The sequence below is a fragment of the Diadema setosum genome, chromosome 12 (assembly GCF_964275005.1).
Source record: "Diadema setosum chromosome 12, eeDiaSeto1, whole genome shotgun sequence".
In the NCBI taxonomy this organism is placed as follows: Eukaryota; Metazoa; Echinodermata; class Echinoidea; order Diadematoida; family Diadematidae; genus Diadema; species Diadema setosum.
In genome coordinates this window covers 7,047,979-7,075,095 of record NC_092696.1, presented here as the reverse complement: position 1 = coordinate 7,075,095, position 27,117 = coordinate 7,047,979, and the positions used below count along the sequence as shown (strand labels likewise).

The following is a 27,117-nucleotide window of genomic DNA, read 5'->3' as shown; positions in this document are numbered from 1 at the left end:
TCATCTTTTAAATACCTCGTCAGGGGGGAAGAATGTTCTTCTTCTGTTGACGTAAGCGATGCAGACGATTACAGACAGGAAGAACACGACCACAAGAAGAGCGTAAGTTGTCGACGATCGTTGCAAGGCTCCTTGACGCTGAAATTCTGCTATTATTTCCACAGCTTTTGCGAGTTTATATAAGACAATGAGACAAAATGCACACTAGCCTGAAAGAGAGTGTTGTATTATTCATGATTTTCAAACATGCTAGGTTGATGTAGGTATCTGATTTTCAATCGCAGGCAAATCGCGCTGAGATCTTTTACTTGACTAACGTAGGAATAATAGAAGTATTAATAAGTAAAACTAGCCGGTGAAGGAGACCCTTATGTTTAATTCATTCAATGCTTTAGTGTTGCATGGTATACTTTTATGTTTTGAACAACTAATTGTAGATAAAAAGGAAAATGCTTAAAATGGAGTAAAATACGAGGCCGACTTCATCAAACCGTGGTAAAAAAAAAATAAGTTTTCGTTTTCGGTCACATTTATTGTCCCTACTTAGTGATTTTTCTTGCAAATTGTAGCTTCAACTGATATGACATGTTAAGACATATCTCATGACTTTTCCATCACTTCCGTTCTTCAGAGGTTAAGTGTACATCGGTCTAGAACGAGCTTGAACGGCATGTTCGCGCGGAATCAGAACATAGTATTTAAAACGGATAGGATAAATAGAGAATAGTCTAATCTCTGGATTTATGTAGGGCTGTTACCAATCAAACGTCCTTTCATTGAAAGGACTTCAGACACGTGCACGTGTGTTCGTAAGTGTGTGTACAAACTGTATGTATGTCTTTGTAGTAAACATCTGTTTCTGAATGTCTGAAGATATAGCACATGTATCATGACCCTATGTCAGGTTAAAGAGAAGTACTAAACGTATTGAAAATAGTGGTAAAGTCCTTTTTTAGACTAGTGTATCATGTATTACATTGGTTTACCAGCTTTCCAGTTGTTATGGTCTCTTTTTTAATATAAAAAAGCACCGTTTTCAAGATAAATGTTCACAAACCGCTGAATATTCAAACGATTATATTGATTATAACAATCTGCATTAGAGCACGATAATAATTGACAAAAGTAGTTTTACGCGCTTTATGTACACTTTCGTCTTTTACATCAGAAAAGGGGTAGGTTTTAAACACATCATTTTCAACAATTCCATGTTATGCCACAGCTTACCTGACGGGCAGAAGGTCTTGGTTGCAGTGGTGGAGCCAAAATCGTTCCATCCCGTACAGGAGACTTCGGTACCCCCGTCGGCCCGAGGGGTGAAGGCAGTCGACGGGGAGCGGGAGGATGAGAGAGTGACGTTATCGGCTGTGATGAGGAAGGTATGGATACCTGGTGTCGGCTGGTACTCCTCGTCGATGTGACAGACCACTGTGTAGATTTTCCCATTGTTCTCTCCCACGCGCTCGTTGAACTGAACATCGATTATGTCATCTATTATTCAATATTACGTAAAGGATGACGGTAAACATGTAATTCTAAGGTGAGAGTATGAAAAAACACTTATCAAACAATTGGAAAGGCATTTCAAGACAAAGGTACGATATATGTGGGAATGTAAATGCACTATGATATTTCACGTGTTTTGTGTTACGTGCTTAGATTAGCATATCGTGTCATATTTCAGATCGAAACTTAGCTATGATTATAATAGAATAATATTCATAGTACATTCTTACCCTAAAAACTTGTTTGTAAACAACCAATCAATTGTGACCCTGCACCACAAAACAAAACAAAAAAGTCGCCAGACATGGATTTTTAGTTATGGGCAGATTCTTAAAAAGCTATGGACTCCCCTGACGTATCTAAATACTAGAAAGAAAGCACACACTCTGGAAAAGTGTGAACTGAGAAAAGAGGCTCTCAAGTACAGGGTCGATTCAAGCGCTTAATCTTTACCAAGCCGTGCTAGCTGTGCAACGAAAGGGACAAAACACAGGGAGTAAAACCATCGGAACAACAACAATGGAGCGATAACCAGAATAAGCTGAAAGTGAGCATGTTATATTAACACATTCTGTCCATGATTAATGCCAACTCTAAAAGCAGTAGTGTTATCCTTTCAAAAGTTATTAGACTTGAAAGCGAAGAGTGAGTAAAGGATTTCAAGAAATAGAAAGGGGACTCTAGAACATACCGGATCATTCTATTCTCTCCTATAAAAGGGTTGTATAAAAACTGCTGAAAACACACTTTCCCATTAATGTTATGATTCCAAACTAAAGAATAATGTAGAAGAAGGATAGCTCTTTCAGAAAATATAACAAACTCAATACTGACTCGGTTGACCCATTTCACCTTTTCTGAGTCCTCACAGAAAGTCAAGGGGTGCGACGTTTTGTTCGTTTTGTGATGCACGGTCACAGTTATAAACTGTTTGTTTTATGTTAGTGCTGTCTGGGGCAGATTATCTGTAAAGGGACCCATTTTTCTCTCTCGCTTCTCTCTTTCTTTCAAACAACAACAACCAATCAAGCAGACAAACAGAATATCTTAAAAGTAGAATATCTGGATTTACCTCTAAAACAGTACAAATCCGTTGAACGCGTTGAGCCACGTCTATTTCTTCCTTCACACATGATGTTGATACACTTGTCAGGACGAGATTCCATAATCGCAGACGGGACACTTGACGATGAAATCGTCTCGCCGTCAACGGAGATCTCGTATGCGTCAATTGGAGGTGTGGGTTGGTCACGTGGTTCGATGTGACACGTGATCACAAGGTTAACCTCGCTTGCGACTATCTGCTCTTCAATCTGCAGAGCTATGATGTCTTCCCCGGGAGGATCTTGATTTGATATCAGGAAGAAATCCAAATGAAAAATAATTACGTACTATCATTTCATTAGTTGTAACTTTACGTTATGAACATGGGGAATTACATCAGAGGATATCTGTAGTATACTACAGTATACTGTCGTAAACTTCTATGTCATACATGTATTACTTATAACGGAATAAAAGGTATAATCAACGCATCTTACTCTTAAGAAAGGCTGTCGTATCGGGGAATCCATACGAGCGTCTTAATAATCTGTAGTAGGTTTCGTTTCGGTCAAAAACATCTTGTTCTAAATCAAGCATAATGGTTTGTTAACTATAGATGACTCTCGTCCTTTGGTGTAGGTAAAATAAATTTAATAACAATCATTAATATGAAATATTCTCACTTAATATAATATGCAATGATGTTGATTGGTTATAAATGGGGTTCATCTATATTCTTGATGCTTATTTAGTTTCCTTCTGCTTAAAGCTAATCTCGTCATTTCTAACACCCCAGTCAATAACAAAAAGGCTTTATCAATTAAAGTTACCTGTTGGACAAAATTCATTCACTGTAGATGTCGAACCGAGTTCATTCATTCCAATACACGTGACGTCCGTGCAGCCTGGAGGGCTTGACGATACCGTGAACGATGACGAGCTCGAGTTTGACACTGTCACACTTCCAACTTTGATCTCGTACCTCTCGAGAGCAGGGAAGGGTTGGTCGATTTCGTTCACATGACAGGAAATGGTGACAGTACCTCGACCACTGTCATCCAAACCTTCGTCGAACACGATGTCAATGATATGATCACGTGGTGGATCTGCCAACGAATCACAGGAAGCATTTGAAAGAAGCCATTAAAAGCTCAACCATTGAAGAAAAGATATCATGACGTCATGTCAGGTATAACACCCTGCAGAACAAAACTGAAAAGATGTATGGTGAATATTCTGAGTTGTCATGTGTGAACGAAAAAAAAAATCATTTTGTTTATCACATCCCTTTCTTCACACATGCATTCCTTTCTGAATGCCTTGGTTTTCTTGCACGAAAGAATGTGTCATTCCATGCATATGCATCACTTCACGCATTAATGTATAAGAGCTAGAGCTAATATGCCTGATGAAAGTGCACACAGTTCATTCAAGCACACATTAAAATATACACTGTATTAATATTCATCATTCTCACATAATGCATTATGAATAGGTATAATACATTATGTGATATGACATACCGGTGAACTATCAGAATGAAAAAAAAAATATAAAGTCTTACTTTTTGGACAGTAGATTTCAAGAGATGATGCCGACCCGATGTCATTTTCGCCAATACACGTGATATTCGTGCACCTATCCGGTCGAGGAGATAGGGTGAACGAGTTGGAGGTCGATAATGTTTGACTATCTCTCTTGATGACGTAAGTGTTGATAGGCGGGAATGGTCGAGTATGAGAGGCTATCTCGCAGGATATAGTCAAATCAACGTGACCACCAACCTCCCTAAGATCCCCCGACTCTTGGAACTCAACCTGTATAGCATCGTTTGGCGGAGGTGCTGCACAGGGAAACATAAAACATCGGAACACGATTTTACAACATTAAGAAACCTTCAACTACACTTAACAACAGAGCTGAAATGGTATTGTTAGTTTGAAGTCAAAGATTCCTCCTGAAGACTTGCTTGAGTATTTTAGTCGTATTGATTTTATTCATGGCATAATGCGTAATGGACTGTTTTCAAGACCTATCAGTATAATTGCATTCAAGCTTCAGAAGAAGCTTTACCGATTGTACCATACCTCGTGGACAATAGATTGATGTACTCGATGTCGATCCCAAGGCGTTCGTTCCTTCACACGACAGTTCGATACACCAACGAGGCCGTGGAGAAAGGAGAGTAGTAGGAGAAGATGACTGGGTGAGTATAACGCCATCAGCTTTGATGACGTATGAATTGATAGCGGGCGCTGGCTGGTTCTGCGGGATCACGTGACATTCAATTTCCAAAGAAGACCCCTGACCACGTGTCTTGATACTAATCACACCATCAGCAGGGCCATCTGTGTGTTGGTAACAATTGGATTGTCATCAATTTCTGTCTACACTTTAATACATCAACTCAGAGAATACATAATGGCCCGATTTCACGAAAGTGGTACAAATGAAACCATGGTTTAAACAATGGGTAAAAACTATGGAGCGTCAAGTGTCGCATGGAATTCGTTACAAAATCAGTCGTTTCGTCGATGATTATTTTGTAACAAGGTGAAAACATTTTGTAACTTAATGAATATTTCGTTAACGAAACGGTCATTTTGTCGACGAAATGACAAATTTCGTAACGAAATATTCCGTTCGACACTTGGCGTTCCATGATTTTTGTCCATGGTTTAAACCATGCTCTCATTTGTACTACCTTCGTGAATTCGGACCATTTTGTTGTTTATCGCATGTTTGAATTTCATTTAAGCATGCACACTCGTGTACAGACTTGGCAAACGACGCCGGCCTTTTCGTAGGACTCAATATGTGATTGCACAATTAATTATTAATGTCTGCGTCGAAGCAACGTCTCTATAGCTACCATGTTGCTACGTTATATGTATCAATTTTGGTATGCATATTAACAATGTTGTGCATAGTTAATATTTGGAAAGAAATCTTGCTCGATATTGTTTTAGAATAGAACATATTTATTCTTAAATAGTGTACAGTTTTCAGGTCCATTTTTTTGCACTTTTTAAATTAAATTTCAAAGAATTTCCGTTTACATTCGTCTTTAGGAACTCACAGAATGTAAATCCTAACTTCAGTTTAGTCCATCGTCATTGCAATTCGTTTTTCGTCAACCGTTTTCGAAGACATCACATTCAAAAATCGTCGATTGTCATTGAAATTAGTCCCCGCCGCCCATCGACTGGAAATTTTTTTCAAAACAAATTAGTCGGATACAAATTCGTCGGATACGATTGGTCTTATGGTGTGAGGGTAAACTTATTCTACGTGGTCGGAAGCTATAGTGTGTGTATGTGTGCCACACACACACACATTAACCTGACCACACGAGCAAAGAGAGTTAAGGGTTTTGGACGAAAACCTAAAAATCTAGGGCTTTCAATAGCTCAGTAGGTAGAGCACCGGTCTAGTAATCCGGAGGTCTCGGGTTCGAATCCCGATGAAAACCCGATTTATATGTATTATATTTAAATATATATATATATATATATATATATATATAGAGAGAGAGAGAGAGAGAGAGAGATAAATATATATAGATATATATATATATTACATATATATGTACGAGAAATTAAAGGATAAACTGCGGTCAGATAACATTAAAAACCGGTAAAGACAATCTTTAATCATGTCGTGACAACTTTTGGATTTGAGGTCTTTTACTTCCCGATTTTATGTTATTACACCTAAAACGAACTTTATTCAAACTGATAAACGACAAAAAATAATGCATTTTCAATGTAGATTAAAATGGGGTTAAACTCTACACATACTTTTTATGTTAAATTGTCTGGATCACTTTTTTCGTTTCTTTGACAGTACTATGTTTGTCTCCATGTGTTCTTTGAGAAAGATATGTTTGTTTGTGTGTATATGTGTGTGCACGCCCGCGTGCGTGTGTGTGCATATTGTGCTTTTGTGTGCGGGGGTACGGTATACGTGTATGTATGTTACTTCTAAATGTGGAAAAAGTTAACGGTTGCAGGAAAAAAAGTAAACACCCAAGAAAACACAACAGAAAAGATATGAAACGGACCTGAAGAAAAAAATTGACGAACATGATCGCTAAAAGGGGAAATTGCGTTTGCTGTTATAGGTGTGCAGTGAGTGTGACGGACGAATTGCCAATGACGAAAGTGTGTGAAAAATGACTTTGTTCGAAATGATCGGCAAAATACGTGAAACTAGGATTGGCATATTCCAGATCTCACGGGACGAAATTGAACCACAAATCTATAAAACTGAGGCACTCGCACGCACATTCACCACCATCACACATCAGAGTGTATTTTCCCCTGCTATCTTCGCAGCAGAATTTGTATTGTTACGAATCTAGTACGTCCCTACCTTTTCCTCGGACCGGCCATCTTTTCAAGCAATGCTTACAATGGCGGCCCTCTGCATGATCGCTTCTTAACTACAATTATTATTGTAATCTCTGCTGCATAGACATGCATACTGTATAATTTATTATACCATTAATTTCTTTTTATATCTTTGTTTATGCAAGTTAAATGACTATGTTTTAAATATACTTTGTATGTTTCCCACATGTTCATGACTATGTATCTTATGTATATTCATTTGCAGAAAGTAAAGTATCTATCAAACAAATCAAATCAAAATAAGTTTGAAAATAAACCGGAAAACCTATATTTTATTTTGCAAGACCTCAATCCTTTCTCTAAAACCCTCGGTGCAGCTAGATTATATCCATATTGTTAAATTCACAGAACTGTTAAAACACTCTAAATCAATAAAATGAATAAACTCTGCAAGCAAGATGCAACAAGAGAATGATTTATGAACACTTTTCGTTCCTTGCATACGTAAAAAAAAATATTGCAGGAGCCAATGATAAGGAGGTTCTTTTAGTCTGTAATAAACGTGACTTGTCTCTCGACTAGTGAGGTAATATACGCTGCTATATCCTTTTCACAGTGTGTCTTCAAACTTTCTCTATGGTAACGTGACAATCTATCAACAGAAAAAGAAGAGGGGATCACCCCCAAGAGACCACCACCCACAAGTTATACAGCCCAGGAGTTTGACATTGAAGAAAAATACACGAGTCATACAGCAAATGAGTTCAGCACTTAGGATTGTAAAAACACCCAACGAGTTCGACAATGAAACACGTGTCGGCAACATTGTGTCGGTCTCGTGGGCCTTGTTTGCTTAGTGTCGAACTCATGGGATGTGTGACTCGTGGGTTTTCTCTCTGTGAGGTCTTTTTTTTTTTAGTTCACAAATAGCAGCATTTGTACCATTAGACAAGGCAATTTATCCCCATTGCTAAGTTTTTTGGAGTGGACGTAATGTCAACAGGTCCAGGGTTGCTTGCCTTACATATCAAGGTGGATGAATACAGTTTAGATAGCGCTTTTTTGTCTCACACTGTTCCCTCTTGGTAACGTCTAGAAATTGTATCTTTTATACTATAAATTTTGGTTTGGCGACTACGCTTGATTTATGCCGTTTTTGTTACGATATAGTAAAACAATAACTTTAAAATTATATCTTTATCAACTTTTTTTTAATGAATGAGTTTGCCCATGTGTGTCTTTACAGTACACAGAACACACACAAAAATTCACTTTTTTTCGTCAAGAAAAACATACTTATTGAAATCTCTCCAAAGTTGTCACACCCACCAACACACACACACACACACACACACACACACACAAATATATATAGACACAATGTACAGTAGAAATCAGGCTATAAATACAGTGGCATTGTATAAGGAAATACTTGCATTTACAGTAAAGAAAAATAAGTTAACTTGTTGTGTGAACTGATTTTTATGAGAAAAGATGAGCCGCTCATAAACGTGAATATACAGTATGTCCCAAGAAAAATTACAACGGGGCCCTCCGCATTGATATCTTTAAAAATAGTGAGTCAATCTGAATACAAATTCAGGGTATGAAACTATAACTCATTACCCACATCTTACAGAAAACCCCATTCGATTTGCTTCAGTGGTCAAAGAGAAATACGGAATTTTGTAGAGGATGACGGGAATCTCTTCTGTCCAAGTTCTGTCTATTGTTCACACACAAGATCATCGAAATGCTAAACTCGGAAGAATCTGATTCATGACATGCTTTACAACAATCCACATTTCTCTGTGACCGCTTAACCAAATTGAATGGGGATGTCTGCAAAATAGAGCTAAAATGTTATATTTCAAGACCTTGAAGTAGCATTTGAAACATTTAATCATATTGGGCATTATCAATGCGAAAATCTTACTGTAATTTTTTTTTGGGACATACTGCAGTAAGTCGCCACAAAAATTACAATCAGATTTTCGAATTTATAACACCTATTATGATCAACCTGTGTACGTGCTACTTCAGAGTCTTAAGGTATAACATCTTAGCTCTATTTTGCAGAAAACCCCATTCAATTTGGTTAAGCGGTCACAGAGAAATGTGGATTGTTGTAAAGCATGTCATGAGTCAGATACTTTCGAGTTTAGCATTTCGATGATCTTGTGTGTGAACAATAGACAGAACTTGGACAGAAGAGATTCCCGATATACTCTACAAAATTCCTTATTTCTCTTTGAACACTGAAGCAAACCGAATGGGGTTTTCTGTAAGATGTGGGCAATGAGTTACAGTTTCATACCCTGAATTTGTATTTAGATTGATTCACTATTTTTAAAGATATCATTGCGGAAGGCCGCGTTGTAATTTTTTGGGGACATACTGTATATTTAAAAAAAATCAGAAAAAAAAAGTAGCTAGATGACGGAAAAGTTAAAATACGTAAGTATATACGTTTCATTTTGAAAAGCTGTGCATTAGTAAAGAAATGGCATTATTAGGGACCACCTCGCGAAAAACAATGCATTGATAATGATGGAGCACTTATCTCACATTTTGTCCGTTATTTATAATTGTTGTTAAAAGTTTTTATTCTTTTTAAAGTATTCAGTCGAACATGGATCTCGTATTTGCAATGTTGAAATGAAAATTCCTTTGAAGGTGCAGGAAAATACATCTGCATCTTCCTTAGGTTATCGCATAGTGAGATATGGGATGCGTCTGTTGATGGCCCTGGAGGAGAATACTGTGGTCTGGGCAGTAGGCCTACTCCTCAGTCTTGACGACCCCATGTAAATACCGGTTTATACAACAGCCTTATAATAAATATAAACAATATTTGTGTTTTCTTTCTGCAATTGACAAACAATACGGTTATATGCCTTTTCTTCATACTTATCACTTGATTTCTTCGAAAAAAAAGGGTGAAATAACCAACGTTACTACCGACAACTGTACAATTTGTACGTGTATTTTTTTTTTCCGTTGTATTAAACCATAAATGAGAAAATGTAGTGTTTGTGCATCATGAGGTCTTATGAAACTGAGATTTCATTTATCATTTGTCAACGGTAAATCTTTACAGGTTTTATCACATCTTTATTAACACAAACAAACAAACACACACACACACACACACAATTAAGATTAGAAAATTGGTATTGGATACATACGTCTAACGTTGAGTGTGGCTGATTGTTGAGAACCGGAAATGATGCACTGTAGAGTCTTTCCATGATGAGAGGAGGAAGGGGTGAAGGTCAACACACTTTCGATGTTGTAATACGTCTTGTAGTGATAGCAGCGATCCGTGCAGTAATAGGGTTGAGAGTAATAGTTATTCCTAAGTAGTCATTTGAAACTGTACTTCGTTCGGCTCTCCGTGCCAATAGTGCTCATGTATACTTCGTGTCAGAATTGTCACCTGCGGTTTCCAACTGAAAATATCAAATGAACGTGCATTTCCTGGATAAATTTCAATAGGATACGCACTAAAATACATGATCTATGGCTGAAGAAAAAGTATTGTGGAAATGATTTCTTGACAGAATGCAATACCACATTTTTTTTTTTTTCACATCAGACGGCATAGTTCTCCCATTCTTTCTGCTTTTTTTTTTTTTTTTACTGACGAAGATGAATGTCCGTGATAAATGTAATAACGAATTCAATTTCGATGCTTTACTGTTTGTTTTTTTTTTTTAATTTTGTCACATCATCGATAGGTAGTAAGATAGTCACAAACTCTACACGGCGTAGGATCAATATTGTATATCAGAAATAATGCAAAAATTGCCATAAAAAAACATAATTGTGTGGAGCCGTTACTCAAGACATTCAGCACTATAGTGTTTATAAGCGTAACAGGGCAGAAAAATGCAGAGACTTACAAGAGAATAAATTGCTTTCTCTAATTACATGTGTTGTTTCTTTGCTTCTAAAACACTTTGTAATGCATATCAGTTTGTCTGAATTCACTTCCCTAAACCTTCAAGTCGTATTATGATAATTATAATTTTTGCCAGCTACACTAGTACAGTATCAGAGGCGCCGATGAAGAGCGTAATGTTTCTGCCACTGGAACGGGCCAACCAGTGTGAGGGGTATGTCGTGTATGTCTCTCGGTATGTTGTTCGGTTTAATCTCACGCCCTTTGGACTAAACAAATCAATCATAGATTCTGCATAGGGTAAATTTACCTAATTCATTTGGATTAGATTTAAAACAAAATATGATTGGAATAGATGCGAAATCACACCAGCAAATAGATGGTTTATAGCTTCATATATTTCATTTTTTGTTGGTATCACTTGTCCATTGCCTGTGTTGTACTGTATATGTCACATCTCCAATTCACAACAAAATCATACCTCATCCCTAGGCTAGTAATTTTTTTGTCTTCTCACCACCAGAATTCCTAAAACAATTCCCAGACTGGGGCTACACCGTTATAATATGACAGACAATCAAAGACTCTTCCTTGTTGGTTTCAGTCCAGTGTGGACATTCCAACCTGTGTAAATCAAGCAGCGACATGGGAAGAAACATCAAAGCCATCTAGCAAGAATTATTTATTCCTTCTGGTTAAATAGACAAAGTTACGGGAAATATTGATTCACACGATGTTGTTCACTGTGCCTAAATCACGACAATCCGACTTTACATTCGTTTTGTCGAACATCTGTAAATTTGAAGGCCATGCTAAACACTTAGAATGGTCCAAGTCGGGCAGATTGTCGTCTACCAATACGCCTTTAACATACCAAGTGATATTCAAGTGGAAAAAGTGAATTTTTCACGTCCTAACATGGAAAAGAATAATTTTTCAATGATTTTGATATTTTGAAAATCCTATTCTATACTTAACTACTATCACGCTTTCTTGAGTATTCAATTTCCGAGTAATTAAAGGGTTTTTAACGTCCCATCGTTATGTGCTATCAAACGTAACTTCCGTCGGTGTGGGAACATAAATTGGACAATTTGTGTTTTACAATGGCGTAATCCAAAACATTTTTATGATCACCACCAACACTAAATGGATCTGACATGAATAGTGATGATGCGACTCTAAGTGCAACGACTGTGTATCAAAATATTGTCATTTCCGTTTGGAGTAGTATGGCAGAAATAGCAGGCCGCAATAAGATAAATCAAACCTTATTTTGTGCAAATTGTGTGTCTGCCGCAGCTAAAGATTTATCGTACTTAACCTTAACTGTATCCTTTACATCGTTGAGGTAGTCGTATTGTGTCAGTCTTTGTCTTCATGTTTACTCCATCCTTCCTAACCCGTAGTAGCGAATCCGACTCAACGCTTGCATTTTCTGCCTGAGGTGTTTTCCAAAGCTTCACCAACATAATCAAAGCACCAGCATGCTCTGTCCTAAACAGTTATACATACATACTTTCAAATTCGATGACTAGTTTCACAACACATGATAGTCTGTGTTTTGGGAACATTTAAAAAGATATCATTCCCAGGGATTGAAATAACGGGAGTTTTTTGTGGTACTTGCGTTTTATGACACAAAGGTCACTTCCGTCTTCATTGTCGCTCATAAGACTTCCTCGTTCAGTAAGTCTTTTGACATTGATTGTTTGTCTAGAGGTATGTAATAGGGCCTAGCTTGTCTCTGTCCTCTCTGTTTTGTCATTGTCCATACATGAACATGTTTTTTTATGTTTATCAGTATTCTAATTGTTATACTTACAGCATAACCGGAAATCCATTACATTATTTAACTCCCAGGCAGATCTTTTACCAAATCAACCAATATTCCAAATTGTTCATGTGTAGTCACTGTTTGGTGCATTGTTACTCTTATCATCAAGCAACGGTGCTGTCTCGGCACCATTAAGCTTCCTAAGAAATATATAAAAGGATAAATCAAAATATGTCAAGGTTGTAACCATCCTTCTAATTGTAAGAGAGGTTGACTGGGCAGAAATCCTCCCTAGTAGGCAGGCCTCTTCTACAGACAATTACCTGGTTATATATCATTTGCAGAAGATGAGCTATGCGTATAACGGAAGATGAGTATTATATTGTTCTAAGTATCATACTGAGCTTGCATTTCGAAACGTTATTCTTTTTTTTCCGGTCAGCCTAAATAATGGGTAGCAGTGGAGCGGTATGTATCCGTAGACCGAGCCGATTGAACATTCCCCTGGTAACCCCATCCTTTGTCTTGTCGAGCCTGATTGCTATTTGTGACCACGCCCTCAGTGATCTGGACGCCGTCCAAGAACCAGCTCGCTGTCTGTGACTCGAGCACTCCACTCTCCGTACACCGCGCAGTGACTTGGCGGTTAGCCGTCAGGGTACTCGGTACGGTGAAAGTCACGGCGACTGTAGAGCAAGATTCAAACAAAGTGACATAAGAAATGGCAGGGGATCGCAGCTTTATTTATTTCATGTTTTATATCAGACCATCGTGAATAAAACTTTGTAGACATGAGCCTAAATATGATTTGTCATGTCAGCTTACAAATTATTTGATAATTTATTCAAATATGGAAAGAGAAAACGCATGAGTTGAACATTTGTTTTTTCTAATTGTGTCATGGTCATGCTATGAAAAACAATGTGTCTCTTTTGAATTGATATGCAAAACATTCTTTTTGAGGCGCTGATTAATACACAAACGCACCTTATGATAAAAGATATTATATTAGGGGAAGGCTATCTTACCACAGGAATGCACCAAGAACAGCAACATCCAACACGTGATCATAATCACAGCCATGTCGACCTCCAATTTAGTGTCCAAATCTGCAAGAACATTGAATGCATGCGTGATGAGGTGATATATATATATATATATATATATATATATATATATATACATCTTATATATATATATATATATATATATATATATATATATATATATATATATATCAATGAAAAGTATGCAAATATAAGCTACGTAAGAAAAGCATGATTGAAAAAAGTTTCTATTGGTATCATTGCAAATCACGGGAGTGTGTATTATCAGGCAATGTTAATCTAGCTACGTTGCACATGAAGTATTCTTACCAAGAAAGAGATGCTATTAGTCAGAACATGTGCATTCGGTGCCAACCTCCTGTGAATCTCTGGATCATTTATATTGAGATCGGCCTCACGACGGACACGGAAGCAGAGGACAGTGCACAGCCTCGGACAGAGATATCACTCCGCCTATAATAATCGCCAAGCGTTATGTGTCGGCCGTGTCTACTTGTAGGTCTTTCCTGGCCGTAATTAGAGAATGGTTCAAACAAAATACAACTTGTAAGACCACCACTGCGAAAAAAAAAAAAAAAAAAAAAAAAAAAACTTTCCAATCAAGAAAATTGCACGAGGTCAGCTATCGCCATTTGTAATTATTGTATCCAATATGAATGTATGACTTTTTTGAAAGAAGTGTGTTGTATATATATATATTTCATTATCCTGTCCCTTAGCGGAAATTCTATAGATTTGAAAAAAAAAAAAAAACAAAAACAAAAAACTCACGTGTCGCTATTAAGCTGGCCCGTCTGCGAACTTTTTTTTCTTCTTCTTCTTCGTCTTCTTCTTTTTTTCTTCTTCTTTTTCTTCTTTTGGTTAATTCTGCCTCCTTCAGTATTGTTTGAAGATTCTTGCGCACTGAACTTTGCTACGAAACTGCCCTATAACAACACCAGGAACAAAAAGATAGAATGGACCTATATCACGTCACATCTTTTGCAAAAGTGGGATAGGTTGGACACATGATAATGTTTGAAAAATATATGATAAAAAAATAGTAGAAGAATCCCAAAGAAAACAGTTTTCAAGAAGAGGTCAAAATCGCATGTATCACTCCTGTATTTAAGAAGAGATCTGTGGACTGCTCCCTTCCTTCCGTCCTATGTCAGCTCCCACAATTTATTTTATAAAACATGTTTTATAACCTTGCTTATTTCTTCAGAAATCTGCGATGAATATGGCTTCAGAGAGGGTCATTGCACATCTCATATATTGTGATTAATTGTATTGTATTATGTGACCGTGCATCACAAAACAAACAAAAAGTCGCACCCCTTGATTTTACGTGAGGACTCCAGAAAGGTGAAACGGGTCAACCAAGTCAATGTTGAGTTTTCCATATTTTCTGAAAGAGCTATTTTTTTCCCTACATTACTCTTGAGTTTGGGATCATACAATGATGGGAAAGTGCCTTTTCAGCAGGTTTTCTACACCCCCTTTTTTTTGGTAGAGGTATAGTATGATCAGGTTTTTCTTAGAGGCCGATTTTCATTTCTTGAAAATCCTTTGCACACTCTTCACTTTCAACTCTTTTGAAAGGATGATGATGCTGCTCTAAAAGTTTGCATTTATCATGAACCGAATGTGTTTATAGAGCATGCTCAATTTCAGCTTACTCTGATAATCCCTTCATCGTTGTTACTATACAGTGGTTTACATCATGTTTTTGTCCCATTCACGGCACAGGTTGTGCTTGAATATAGACTCTGCACTTCATAGCCTCTTTTCTCAGTTCAAACTTTTCCAGAGTGTGGGCTTTCTTTTCAATATTCATATGGGTTAGGAGAATCCATTTGGATTGAGTTATACATCATTTTAAAGCTTAGAGTCTGCTCTTTCAGAAGCTGCCCTTAATTGAAAATCCGTATCTGGCAACTTTTTGTTGGTTTTGTGGTGCAGGGTCACTTTATACTAATATTGTAACGAACGACTCTCATTATGAAGGACTTAATGTTGGAGATTTTTTGGGAGGGTGTGGTGACACTCGGGGATTAAACATTATGCACGTTTCTTGCACTACCACTGTTTTGCCTTCGATGTAGAATAATGAGAAAAAGAATGAAAAACCTAAAATCCATTACTTCTCAGTGTGATTTCTTCACAAATGAAGTATCTTAAATTTGATATCACCATACGAATTCTATTTCGGTCGACTACAAGGACTAGAAACGAATAATGCGTGCACATTTCTCTATATATGTGACTTCACAGCTAATTTTCACAAGTTCACTTTTGTAATGTTTGACAGAAAAATGTCCAACTTGAATCGTAGAAAGTGTATGAAGATCCTTTAATAACGAGAAGTCTGGTATGTGCAAGCGGTTTGGGGAAATTAGCTGATACGGCATGTAACTAGATACTAAGGAGAAATACAGGGTAGTGTTTCAATGATAACACTCATAAAGATTAACACATAAAAGTCACGTGACAGGATGTGAGTCAAGACACAGCACTTTGTTGCAAAATCAATAACAAGCAGACCGTTAAGGATTTCATACCTCCGATTTGAAATATGAATAAAGTAATTTCGAAAAGATGTATGACTATTAAAGTTGAGAGGTACTTGACGATGATCAACTGCAATCTAAGATTGTCTTTGAGTATAATAAGTTGACGTACTTTAAACATTATCGTGAAATAGTTTACTTTTAGAAATGCTTTTGTCAGCTCATTTGCCCGCTTTGTGATAGCAATGCATTGAAGTGTAAACACTCGAAAGATTTGCCCGAATTACTTCGAAAGAATTACTCGAATTACTTCGAAAGAGTTTTATACTGAAGGTGCACTTGAAATGTCGAAACACATCTTCCATATTATTATCATTAGCTCTTTCTCTCTCTCTCTCTCTCTCTCTCTCTCTTTCTCTTTGTCACATACGTATACAATGTATAATACATGGATTCAGGGGAAAATGGATTCATATCATATCACAGGAATACCCCTATATCCAGTCTTTCTCTTTCACTTTATCATTGTGACATGATATTTACAAAAACCATGAACATACGGTCTTTCTAATACGTACTATACTTGTATGCTTATTTTTTTTTTTTCAATCAAACTGTCTCCATCGTCTCGGGCTCCTGTCCCTGAACTGAGTCCCAAAACGATTCCTCGCCCACAAGACAAGCTACCTATATAGTATTCTTTACTATCAGTATCACCTGTCTTCGGTTGTGTAGCATAGAACTGCGTTAGTATATGTCTATGTCTGAGATGTTATTTCAGCTCTAGAGCCATTAAGTGTCTACTGTGCGAGGCGATGGACATATTCGATAACATGTTGTTCCCATCACTGGAAATGCCTTATTTTCGATTATTGTGATATCTTGTACATACATCGCTCTAAGGTGAATCATTGTTACATTATTTCCCCTATAGTTTTCTGCTCCATAATGTGTGACCGCCTAGCTCGAAACCCACAGGCAGATTTTTGATATTTCACATGTTTAATCGTCTTAAATGCTGCATTTGACAATTCATCCATGCATTTGTTTTTTGTGTTTTTTTTTTTTTTTGGTTATGTTTATTGTTTAGTTGTTGAAATGTGGAATATGGAACAACAAGAAATTAAAAACAAACAAATAAACATATCTTTTTTTTAAATAATTCTAGATGTATGTTGCATTGGTACCATACAACCATAGAAATTTGAAAAGGCAAATGCCCTAGCTACCTCCCCCAGCTGCATGCCCCACTGATAAGTGGATAAGTGGACAAAATTATATCCTGGGTGGTATAATTGCATGTGTTTGGAAAGCAAGCTTTTGAAGAGTGAGGCGAGAACTATACTTCCTCATTAGTGTTATTACGACACTCCACTCCCAGAACACACGACATTGGACACCGGTCACTTACGTCTCAAAATCAATATGAATATGACACAAACGGCAAATCACATCTTGCTTCACCTACGTTGTAATAAGAGATGTTCGCAGTGTATGTTATGTCATGGCAAGTGAGAATATTAATGTGAGATATCTCTGACAAAAAAAAAAAAAAATCAGCAGCAGCAGGGTCACTGTTTGTAGCACATAACAGAAAGGACCTAAACACGCCACACACACACACACACACACACACACACACACACACACACACACACACAAATAACCAAATTCTTATGCTGACAAAAAAAAATGTAGAACCTCTGGTCACAAACAAACACGTCGCTATTAATGCACGGGATGTTGGGAAATTTCACATTTAGTGCCTTACGAATAATATGTTGAGATATATACTTTATACATCATTTAAATACGAGATTATTTAGTTCTAAAAGATTTTGTGTGGGCTCCCCTAGATTCCTGTTGACATGTATTCCCCAAAGAGACAAACCAGAAGGTGAAAGTATTAAAAAAATCATAACTATCCCTGCTGGTTTATTTTTCCTTTATTTCAGAATTTCAAATCACTTCAGTGTCTTTTCTTGCTTCATATCATTTTCTTTCAGGGCACTGCAAGCAATAACAGAGAATAATCACAACGATGTTGCACAAGAACAAGAACAAGAACAGCTGCAAGCGGAAGGAGGAGAAGAAAAAGAAGGAGAGGTGTGCCAAACATGAAATTTCAATTCTGCTAATGTGTAACAGGAAACATCGAAAAACACAGATCAACACAAGAACGGAGTTTTTAAAAAAGGGTGAGGAAGAGAGGGAGAAAAGCTCATTTCAAAAGTAGGGTTTGGAAACACGCCCTCTTCGGCAACGAATAGGCCACGCTTTAGTAACTTTCTACGGATACGCATTCTGCTCGGAAACAAGAGCTCCTGGTGAATTCCCGACAAATCAATTAACTACTGAAAAATTGGCTTATTGTTTTATTTTTCCAGCAGATAAAAAAAAGGTAATCCTCTGTGATAGCTATACCCCGCATTTGTTGTGTCACCTTGTATTGATAGATAAACAAGATACTCAATGTTTTAAATACGTGGGTGTTTTGGGTTTTTTTTTTTTTTTTTTTACTTTCAATTGTTTTTTTTTTCAATAGGATTAAGCTTCACAATTATTGCAATAAACAATGCAAAGTAAGTAGTTTTAATCTATTACATATATTTGATCTGATGTATTAGTGTCTGCATTATCGCTGCACATTGTTATGTACCCCATAATACTTCTGCCAACTTCTTGGGTAGCCCTAATTTCAGAAGCATTACATATCGAGGTGCATTTGGCAACGTGTAACAGCAACAGATTGCTGATTACAAGAACAGAATATTCTACTTATTATAAAGTTACACACACACACACGCACACATTTATAGTATACACATACAACGTATTACGTTACCATATACATATTTTTGCGTATATCTTTGTGTGATTTCAAATAAAACGCCATATTAAGACATTTTGAGGACAAGTAATTAACCCGTCAAAACATATTTCACTAAAAGTCTGTCTTTTACTGAGTTGGCTGATACAGCAATTTCTCACAACAGCGTAACACACGAAAATAAGAAAACAACTACAATTTACAATGGAAAATAAGAAGCTTTAATATATTTCAATGATGAAGGTCATGATATATAAAAACCTGCATAAGGTAAACTTTTAAACGGACAGACTTTTGAGAGCAAAGTGAGGAGTAGAGGTAAATAATAGATTGGTGTTCAAAAACTTTCTTGTAAGTATCTTTAGATAACAGTCTCCTGCTGCTATTTGCGTACTGCCTTTATCTGAGCTTTAGTAAACAAATTGATACATAATTCTATCTATATGACTTATTTTTCTGTGCATTCGTTTGTTTGCATTTTGCTTGTTTGTTCTTTTACTTCAACAACATTGAATTGACGGATTCTTAAGAGTTGGTCAAGTAGGTCATGTAGTAATTCAAACCTTTACAGTGAAGCAAAACGCGATTTACTTCTTTAGTTATGAAATAAATCAATGAATCTTAAACACAAGCTTTTCTTTGAGGAGGCCGTTTTGAAAATATACGCTCACAAGAAATGAATCATGCGTAAGTAATCTAATCATGATAAGAACTTCAACAACAATCATCTCATTTATTATAATCTCTTTTGATTCACATTGCGTGTCTATTTACTTAAGTGTGACTTGTGAGGAAGCTCTGTACAAGTAAGATATTCATCGTGTCAACAGTTCGACATCACGCACTAATTCATTTGGATACATATTCCACTTATTCTGACAGTTGGGTTAAAAATTAGCCTAAACTGGTTACCCAGCAATGATGATATGTAATGAATGAATGGTGATAACACATCTCCAAAATGGACAACTGTGGCTGTTCGTTTATAGCGTGATGCTGACTTACAGATACACGTGTATTTACAAATTTGAGTACGCCTGCGGGTTATTGTGACGGTGCTTTGAAGACGTATCGGGGTGTTCATTTTTTCTTGAATAGCTTTACGTTTTATATGGTTGGCTGGCCGGTATGCAAGAATGCTTAGCCGACACCACGTTGTCACGAATGCTGTCCACACACTCTTTAAAGTTCCATTTTTGCTTTTCACTCAATCTACAAGCAACTCAGTGCGGGACATCGTCGTGCATGATGAGGCTCTTCCAGGCTGTCTAAAGGTGAGTTAAGTCTGTATAGTTGCTGCGTTACTGGCCGCTTGGTCAGCCTCTCCAGTCATACTTACCTTAGATTATAATGTCTCGTCTGTGATTGATAACTGCAAAGAGAGACAGAGTTAAATATGTTAATTCTGACGTATTGGCATGTTCATTGTACATGCCTGGCAAAAACACTCCTTGGTATGGCCAATATTGTAAATACACGAATTTAATGAAACGATTATTTTTTTCTGTTATTTCATTTGCCGTTTCATAAGATATCGTTTCATTTATTTTATTTCATGTTTATTTCCAACAAAAAAATGGAATTAGAGAAAATCATTTACATACGCATAGTTTTACAAAATCAATCCAATGAATGAAAAACAAAAGAATCTTCGAATGAAATATAATCAAGTGCTGTGACTTTCATGGATTATATGAGACAAGTTAAATGACAACAAGTTTATTGTAATGAGGAGAAAACTAATATACATGTATTACAACTGAAAACAAAATATGTTATACTGTGCCATGCCTGTTTTGAAAAATGACAGCTATCGAATTATATTATATAATCATACATTACATATAACATATAATTTCAATAAAATCTATCATTGTTATATAGAAATATTATCTATATCAACTAATCGATCCACAATCACCTCAGTGGGAGACGAGAGCTGTTTTCGTGTGATGACTGCAGCAACACACACAGCCACTGATAAGATGAAGGCGATTGTTAACAATACTGCAGTGGTGGATTCCTGGTGCAACACTCCTTCTACAGTTTCCATCTCTGGAAAAAAACTTATCTGTTGGGATGCAACACATGGTGCAGGAAGGTATTATAATATTACAGTGCGCAATCAACTTCCCCATGATAATGAACGATACATTTTGTTGTTGTTAATTGGTTCAGTTATAAGGAAAGTTCGATATAGCGACGTAGAATTTGAAATTATGTTGCGGTTTTAGGAGTGTATTACCTTTATGTCATTTTTTGACAGATCTCCATTCCAAACAACAGAGTTGATAGTGTTAGTGACTAGACCTGTATATATATATATATATATATATATATATATATATATATATATATATATATATATATAATATATATATATATATATATGCAACCACAATTCATATTAAAACAAAAACTTATTACCTCCTGGACATATCAGATCGAGCGAAGTACTCCAGCTGTGTACGTTGCTTCCGTTACACATGACATTAGGGAGCTTTAGATTTTAGACGCGCGGACGTTCAAAGGGAAAAAAACATGGTCTGAGCGTGCGCAGTAACTTGACGTGCGCTACTGCGCACGCTCAGACCATGTTTTTTCCCCTTTGAACGTCCGCGCGTCTAAAATCTAAAGCTCCCTATTAACGCACTTGTGAGGACGAGGTGACAGTACGACGGTAGGATGCCATGACGAAGACAGGACCTCACCGTCGATTACGATTTCGAAAGTGTCAAAAATGTCTCCTGGGTCAGTAAGACACGTGATCGTCAGTTTGTTTTCACTCTCTCGAACGTGCGTCACGATGGAGATGATTTCATGTAGACTTGTCGGAACTGAATTGTTAGAAGCAACAGTTAATTTATCAGGTAATGGGTCCTATCATGTGTATGGATTGAAAGCACTTTCAAATTCAACGTCATTTGTTTCATGTTTAAGTAAGCTTAATGGAGCCACGTTTACTTAACTCTGAAGACTAGAAGCTGCGTACACTCAAAACATTGCGCATAACCAAAATCTTCTTTTTTTTTGTGTCGCATACCTTAGATGACCGAAGAGGTAAAACTGGTAAAAGGGACCTCTGACGACGAAACTATCTCCTGGTCTACCTTGATGACGAATGTGTGGATGGGTAAGGCTGATCACGTGGTTTCAGTTGACATGTGACCAAAAGGTTTCCTCCTGGATGGTTGGCGTCCTGTTGTTCGTGAAGTCTGATTGAAAGGGCGTCTGCTGCAGGTGCATCTATCCATGTATGGTGATCAATCAAGAAAAAAAGTTTTGGGAGATACTTGGATCGTAATATCAAAATGCTTTAGCCAATATCTGCACTAAAGTGTGATAAAATCATACCATCGTCATCAGTGATGTCAATGGCTTTCCTAGGAACTCATGTAAGTAGAGAACTTTTCTTAGTTTTTTAATCCTGCTTTTAAGTTGATCGTGATCACATGAAATATAATATGTGCGTCCTCGCAACGATGCCTCGCTCGGGTAATAATATTTATTTTTGATTAAACTTCTACTTTATGTGCAACTGGAACCTGCAGTCTAATTATGAACATTCTTGTCGATTCTTCATATTCATTGCATTTTCAACATATTGTATTCTCGCGTGTTCCGTCATTTCTCGTCATTGACAAATTGTACCTAGCTTGTATTATTACTACGAATCCTAAATCCTACAAACTTTTGCTTTTCAGTAGGTTCCTCATATATTGTCCTGATAAATTTGTTTAATTCCGTCTCAAATTGACTGTTGTGCTGTACGAAAATGTGGAATATGGAACAACAGAATAAAAAAGAAGACTAAAGAAACCAACCTCTCGAATTCAAGACTCTTATATTACATGCAGACACCCCTTTCACTTTGTTTTATGGACGTAATTCCAAGCACCCTTCTACGTAACAACAACAACAACATTGCACATAAATCTTCATCTGAATTATAGACAGCACTTGAAATTAGACAAAGAGTACTTACGTTTTGGACAGCAAATAAACGCTGACGTTGTATTTCTGAGTCCGTTGCTTCCTTTACACGACACGTCCACACACCAGCGCGGAAGAGGAGAAAGACGAGTTTGAGGTGAAGACGATCTGGAGAGCTGGACGGCATCAACGGTTATCTCATATATTGCGATGGGTGGAGATGATTGGTCGTGAGGAGTCACGTGACACTCAATGATAAGACCAGGCTCTATGTCAGGATCTGATTGATCGTGAAGCTTGATGGTCATCACACCTTCTGATGGAAACTCTTAATCAAAATAGAATGAATCCAAGAGGTTATGAAATCGAAGTGAATAGTTTATTCGTAACATATTTGGTACATTCTTTGTGTTTTATTGGACTTAACCGCTAAATAACAATGGCATACTATTCAGGTAATATGAAGTAAATGCTTCATTCATTGGTTCTCGCTTTTTAAACCCGAAATGCACAACTAGTCGTCATGATAGTTATATTTCGTCTTCAAGTGGCCGGGTGATACATCAAACTGCATTTCTAATAATCACACGTACGTCATGCATTCAAATTTATTAGCCGTCTTTACTGGTGATCCGCCACCACGAGGAAATGCGTAAGACGCCTTAACATCAATTTGATTATTTACCTATTTCTATGTTCTCTGAATTGTTATTTTAGCATGTGAAAATATATAACTTGTTCCACTTTAATTGCAAAACGTTTGAAGGAAAATTTTAGCGAGTCGCCAACAATAAATAAAAATTTGGGCTACAATCCCTCAAAAATATCTTTACAGGTATCTATATATATATGTATATGTATATATATATATATATATATATATATATGTATATGTATGTATGTATATATATATATATATATATATATATATATATATTATATATTACATGTATATTATACGAACAGTTCAAACAGATATAAGTTAAAGTTACCAATTTGAAACAAATGTGATACATATCATTTTAATGTAATCATGTCAGTTAGTCATATATTCACAATAATGTGTTCAGATGTAACTACGATCACTTCGTTAGGTATACATTGCCATAAGTTTCTCAGCAAATTAGCATTACAGAACCAGGTCACATCCTTTTGTTTTAAATAATCTGATGTCTCATAATCATAATGCCTGCAAACGCGTAAGCACCCTGAAAGGCAGCTGGTTCAGTCTACATTGTACTTGTAAGTGATTACCGACTTAACATCTAAAATTTTGATCCAGTGCATAAACAACTTCGTTGTTACAACAATGTTTGTTTGTTTCTGTGTTTGTTTTCACGTTTTCAGAGATTCAGCATTTATTATTTTATTTGTTCAACTATTCGGTACATTGTACAAAGAGCTGTTAATGTCTCATGATGTGCACTCTTTGCAAGGACGAAAAGAGAATCTGCTGAATTCGAAGTACTTGTAGTAGACCTGAAATTTGTCTGATTCATCACATAGACATCATAATATTATGTGACCCTGCACCTCAAAACAAACAAAAAGTCGCCAAACATGAATTTTTAGTAAAAGAGCAGACTTTAAGCTTTAAAATGATGTATAACTCAAATCAAATGGACTCTCCTAACCTATCTAAATATTGGAAAGAAAGCACAAACTCAGGAAAAGTGTGAACTGAGAAAAGAGGCTCTGAAGTACAGTGTCTATTCAAGCGCTTAATCTTTACCAAACCGTGCTGGCTGTGCGATGAATGGGACAAAAACAGGAAGTGAACCACCAGAGTAACACCAATGAAGGGATTATATAATTAAATTGAAATTGAGCATGCCTCATTAAAACATTCTGTCCATAGTTAATGCCAACTTTCAAAGCAGTAGCACTATCCTTTCAAAAGTTATTAGAGTTGAAAGTGAAGAGTGTGGACAAGGTTTTTCAGAAATGAAAAAAAAAAAGAAGGATTCTAAAGACACACCTAATCACACTATTCTACCAAAAATGTTCGAGATAAACTGCTAAAAAAAAAAACACACTTTTCTGCCCGTTTTATGATACCAAATTTTAGCATAATGTAAAAGAAGACCCGCTTTTTCAGAAAATATGAAAAAGTCAAGTTCGGCTAGGATGACCCATTTCACTTATTTTAAGTCCTCACGCAAAATCAGTGTGTGCGACTTTATGTTCGTTTTGAGGTGCACGGTCACATATAGAAGAACTAAAGTACAGACATGATAGGTTGTTTAACTTTTTGGCACTTAAGGACTTACTAAAAAGCAGAGAATTTCTTCATAGTTGCCTCTAGAGTGATGTTTTTTTTTTTCTTCAAAAATTCCAAGTTTGAGAAATGAGATGATTTGTGCATATTTAACTCCAACAATTGCAATAATTACAATTGTAATAATGTGTACGGATATGTGTTATGTGTGCAATGCATTTTGAATGTTTGCATTTCACTTTATTGCTTTTGCCTCCAGAATATTCGCTTCCCTGGTTTTCTTCTTTTTACTCTCACTCTCTCCCTAGCTCACTCTCCCTCTGTGCCTTGGCCGTATTTATATCCTCTCACACACACTCTTTCGTTCATTCTTTCAATTATTATGATGTGTTAAAAATGTTCGTCTTTGCGTTGGTAAATATTTATTGCATTTCTCGATTACCTCGGATTATCACGTTTTAATAAGTTTGTGAACCTAGATTTCATCTACACTGGAATTTCGTACACAGCTGTGTGAATAATAGTTATCACAATGCATTCTCAGCTTTCTCTTTTCTTATTGCACTCTTTCCTCTCAATCACAATCACAATCTCAACTTGTTTATTGTTTGAGCATTAACGGGTTTAAGGACTAATCAGTAATGAGTCGTGCGAAAAAAACAAAATCAACACAATTAACAAACGATTCCTTTAATGCTGGAATATCCGATAATTTAATGCTGATCACAACTAGACTTATAATTGAAAAAAAAAAACAAATGGAACGATGAGGAGGGGGTATTACAATGACAGTCTCATCTCTAATATCCTCACACAATAACACTTTAAAACAAATGAAAGTAACGGGAGGCTCTTTGTGCGAATAAACCGGTTTTATTCTTTTGATAATTGACGTTTATGACAGTGCAGTAATGTGTTTTAAAATACCATGATTTTATTGTTACTATAGCTAGATGGTTTCGTATGTTTAAAAAACTTACCATAATAAAGTAGAAATATACGTAATTTTGCAATGTTTTCTGAACATTAACTGGTTTAAGGACTAGTCAGTAATGAGTCATGCCGCAAAACAAAACCAACACAACAAACGATCGTTTTAATCAGAGAGGTAAGAAGATTTGACGTCCCTGCTTTAATGCTTGAATAATATTTTCCGATAATCTAACGTTGATCTCAAGTATATCTATAACTGAGAAAAACGAAAGAACTGAGCAAATAAAACCCTTTACTAACATCTTGAGATAACAAAAGTCAGATAAAAAAGGCCAGATTTTTCCTTTGAAAGTACAGTGTAATAATCTTGGCATGTTCAAAGTGTAATATTCGGTTATACCGTCCTAGTTTTAGAATTAATGCTTGTATATACGAGATATCGAGGTTGCATACTATTAAACGGAAAAGGTAATATTATATTTGTGAATATGTACAATTTGCACTCGAAAATACGATGATTTGTAGTTTTGGGACAAACGTTCAAACAAACCAGAACTCGTTGCAGTTGCAAGGATACTGTATGACCATATCGGACATATTGACATATTGGAATCAAATGGGAGAATTAAACTAGGAAAATAAAAACAATATTTTGTAGCGTTGTATTTTAACTGGCAGCAAAGCCGTTTTACATCTAACGGCAGATCTGATCATGGAAAATGAATCTGACTACACTGCACATGACTATTCAAAAAAGGTCGTGACATTTTTTTTTTTCTTCTTTTGCTCGCATTTAATGATAGATAACTTCCAAAAAAACTTTTTGCATGACTTCGACAATTTGGTGATTGTTTTATTGTCTGACAACTCTGGGTGAAGTGAAAAAAAAATAAGTTAGGAAACGGCAGACTCGTGCATTTTATGGACATGTGATCAACTAGGATTGCCATAGTTCATTGTAATGACACAGTTATGATCAAATCTATCTTTATGGTTATCTAGTGTCACATTAATATACGAGACGAAAATAAACCATCCTCTCAAAAGGAAAATGAGTAATC

General features: G+C 36.4%; 1 protein-coding gene across 1 annotated transcript; it reads right to left on the bottom strand.

Annotated features, from left to right (window-relative positions):
- LOC140236328 (uncharacterized) lies at positions 1-23,213 on the bottom strand. The gene is made up of 8 exons (XM_072316282.1): positions 22,958-23,213; positions 21,684-21,809; positions 13,096-13,269; positions 4,115-4,393; positions 3,381-3,656; positions 2,579-2,851; positions 1,228-1,491; positions 1-164 (listed from the first exon to the last, which is right to left on the bottom strand). The coding sequence occupies exons 1-8, from the start codon at positions 23,211-23,213 to the stop codon at positions 1-3; spliced, it is 1,812 nt and encodes a 603-aa protein (XP_072172383.1).
- Positions 23,214-27,117: the final 3,904 nt, after the last annotated feature.

Excerpts from the sequence above, each read along its gene's own strand:
- LOC140236328 (XM_072316282.1), bottom strand. The coding sequence starts at position 23,213 with ATGACCATCAAGCTTCACGATCAATCAGATCCTGACATAGAGCCTGGT. Across the intron at positions 21,810-22,957 it reads GTTTATTTGCTGTCCAAAAC|TTCCGACAAGTCTACATGAA; the intron begins GTAAGTACTCTT and ends CTAACAATTCAG. Across the intron at positions 2,852-3,380 it reads GAATGAATTTTGTCCAACAG|ATCCTCCCGGGGAAGACATC; the intron begins GTAACTTTAATT and ends TATCAAATCAAG.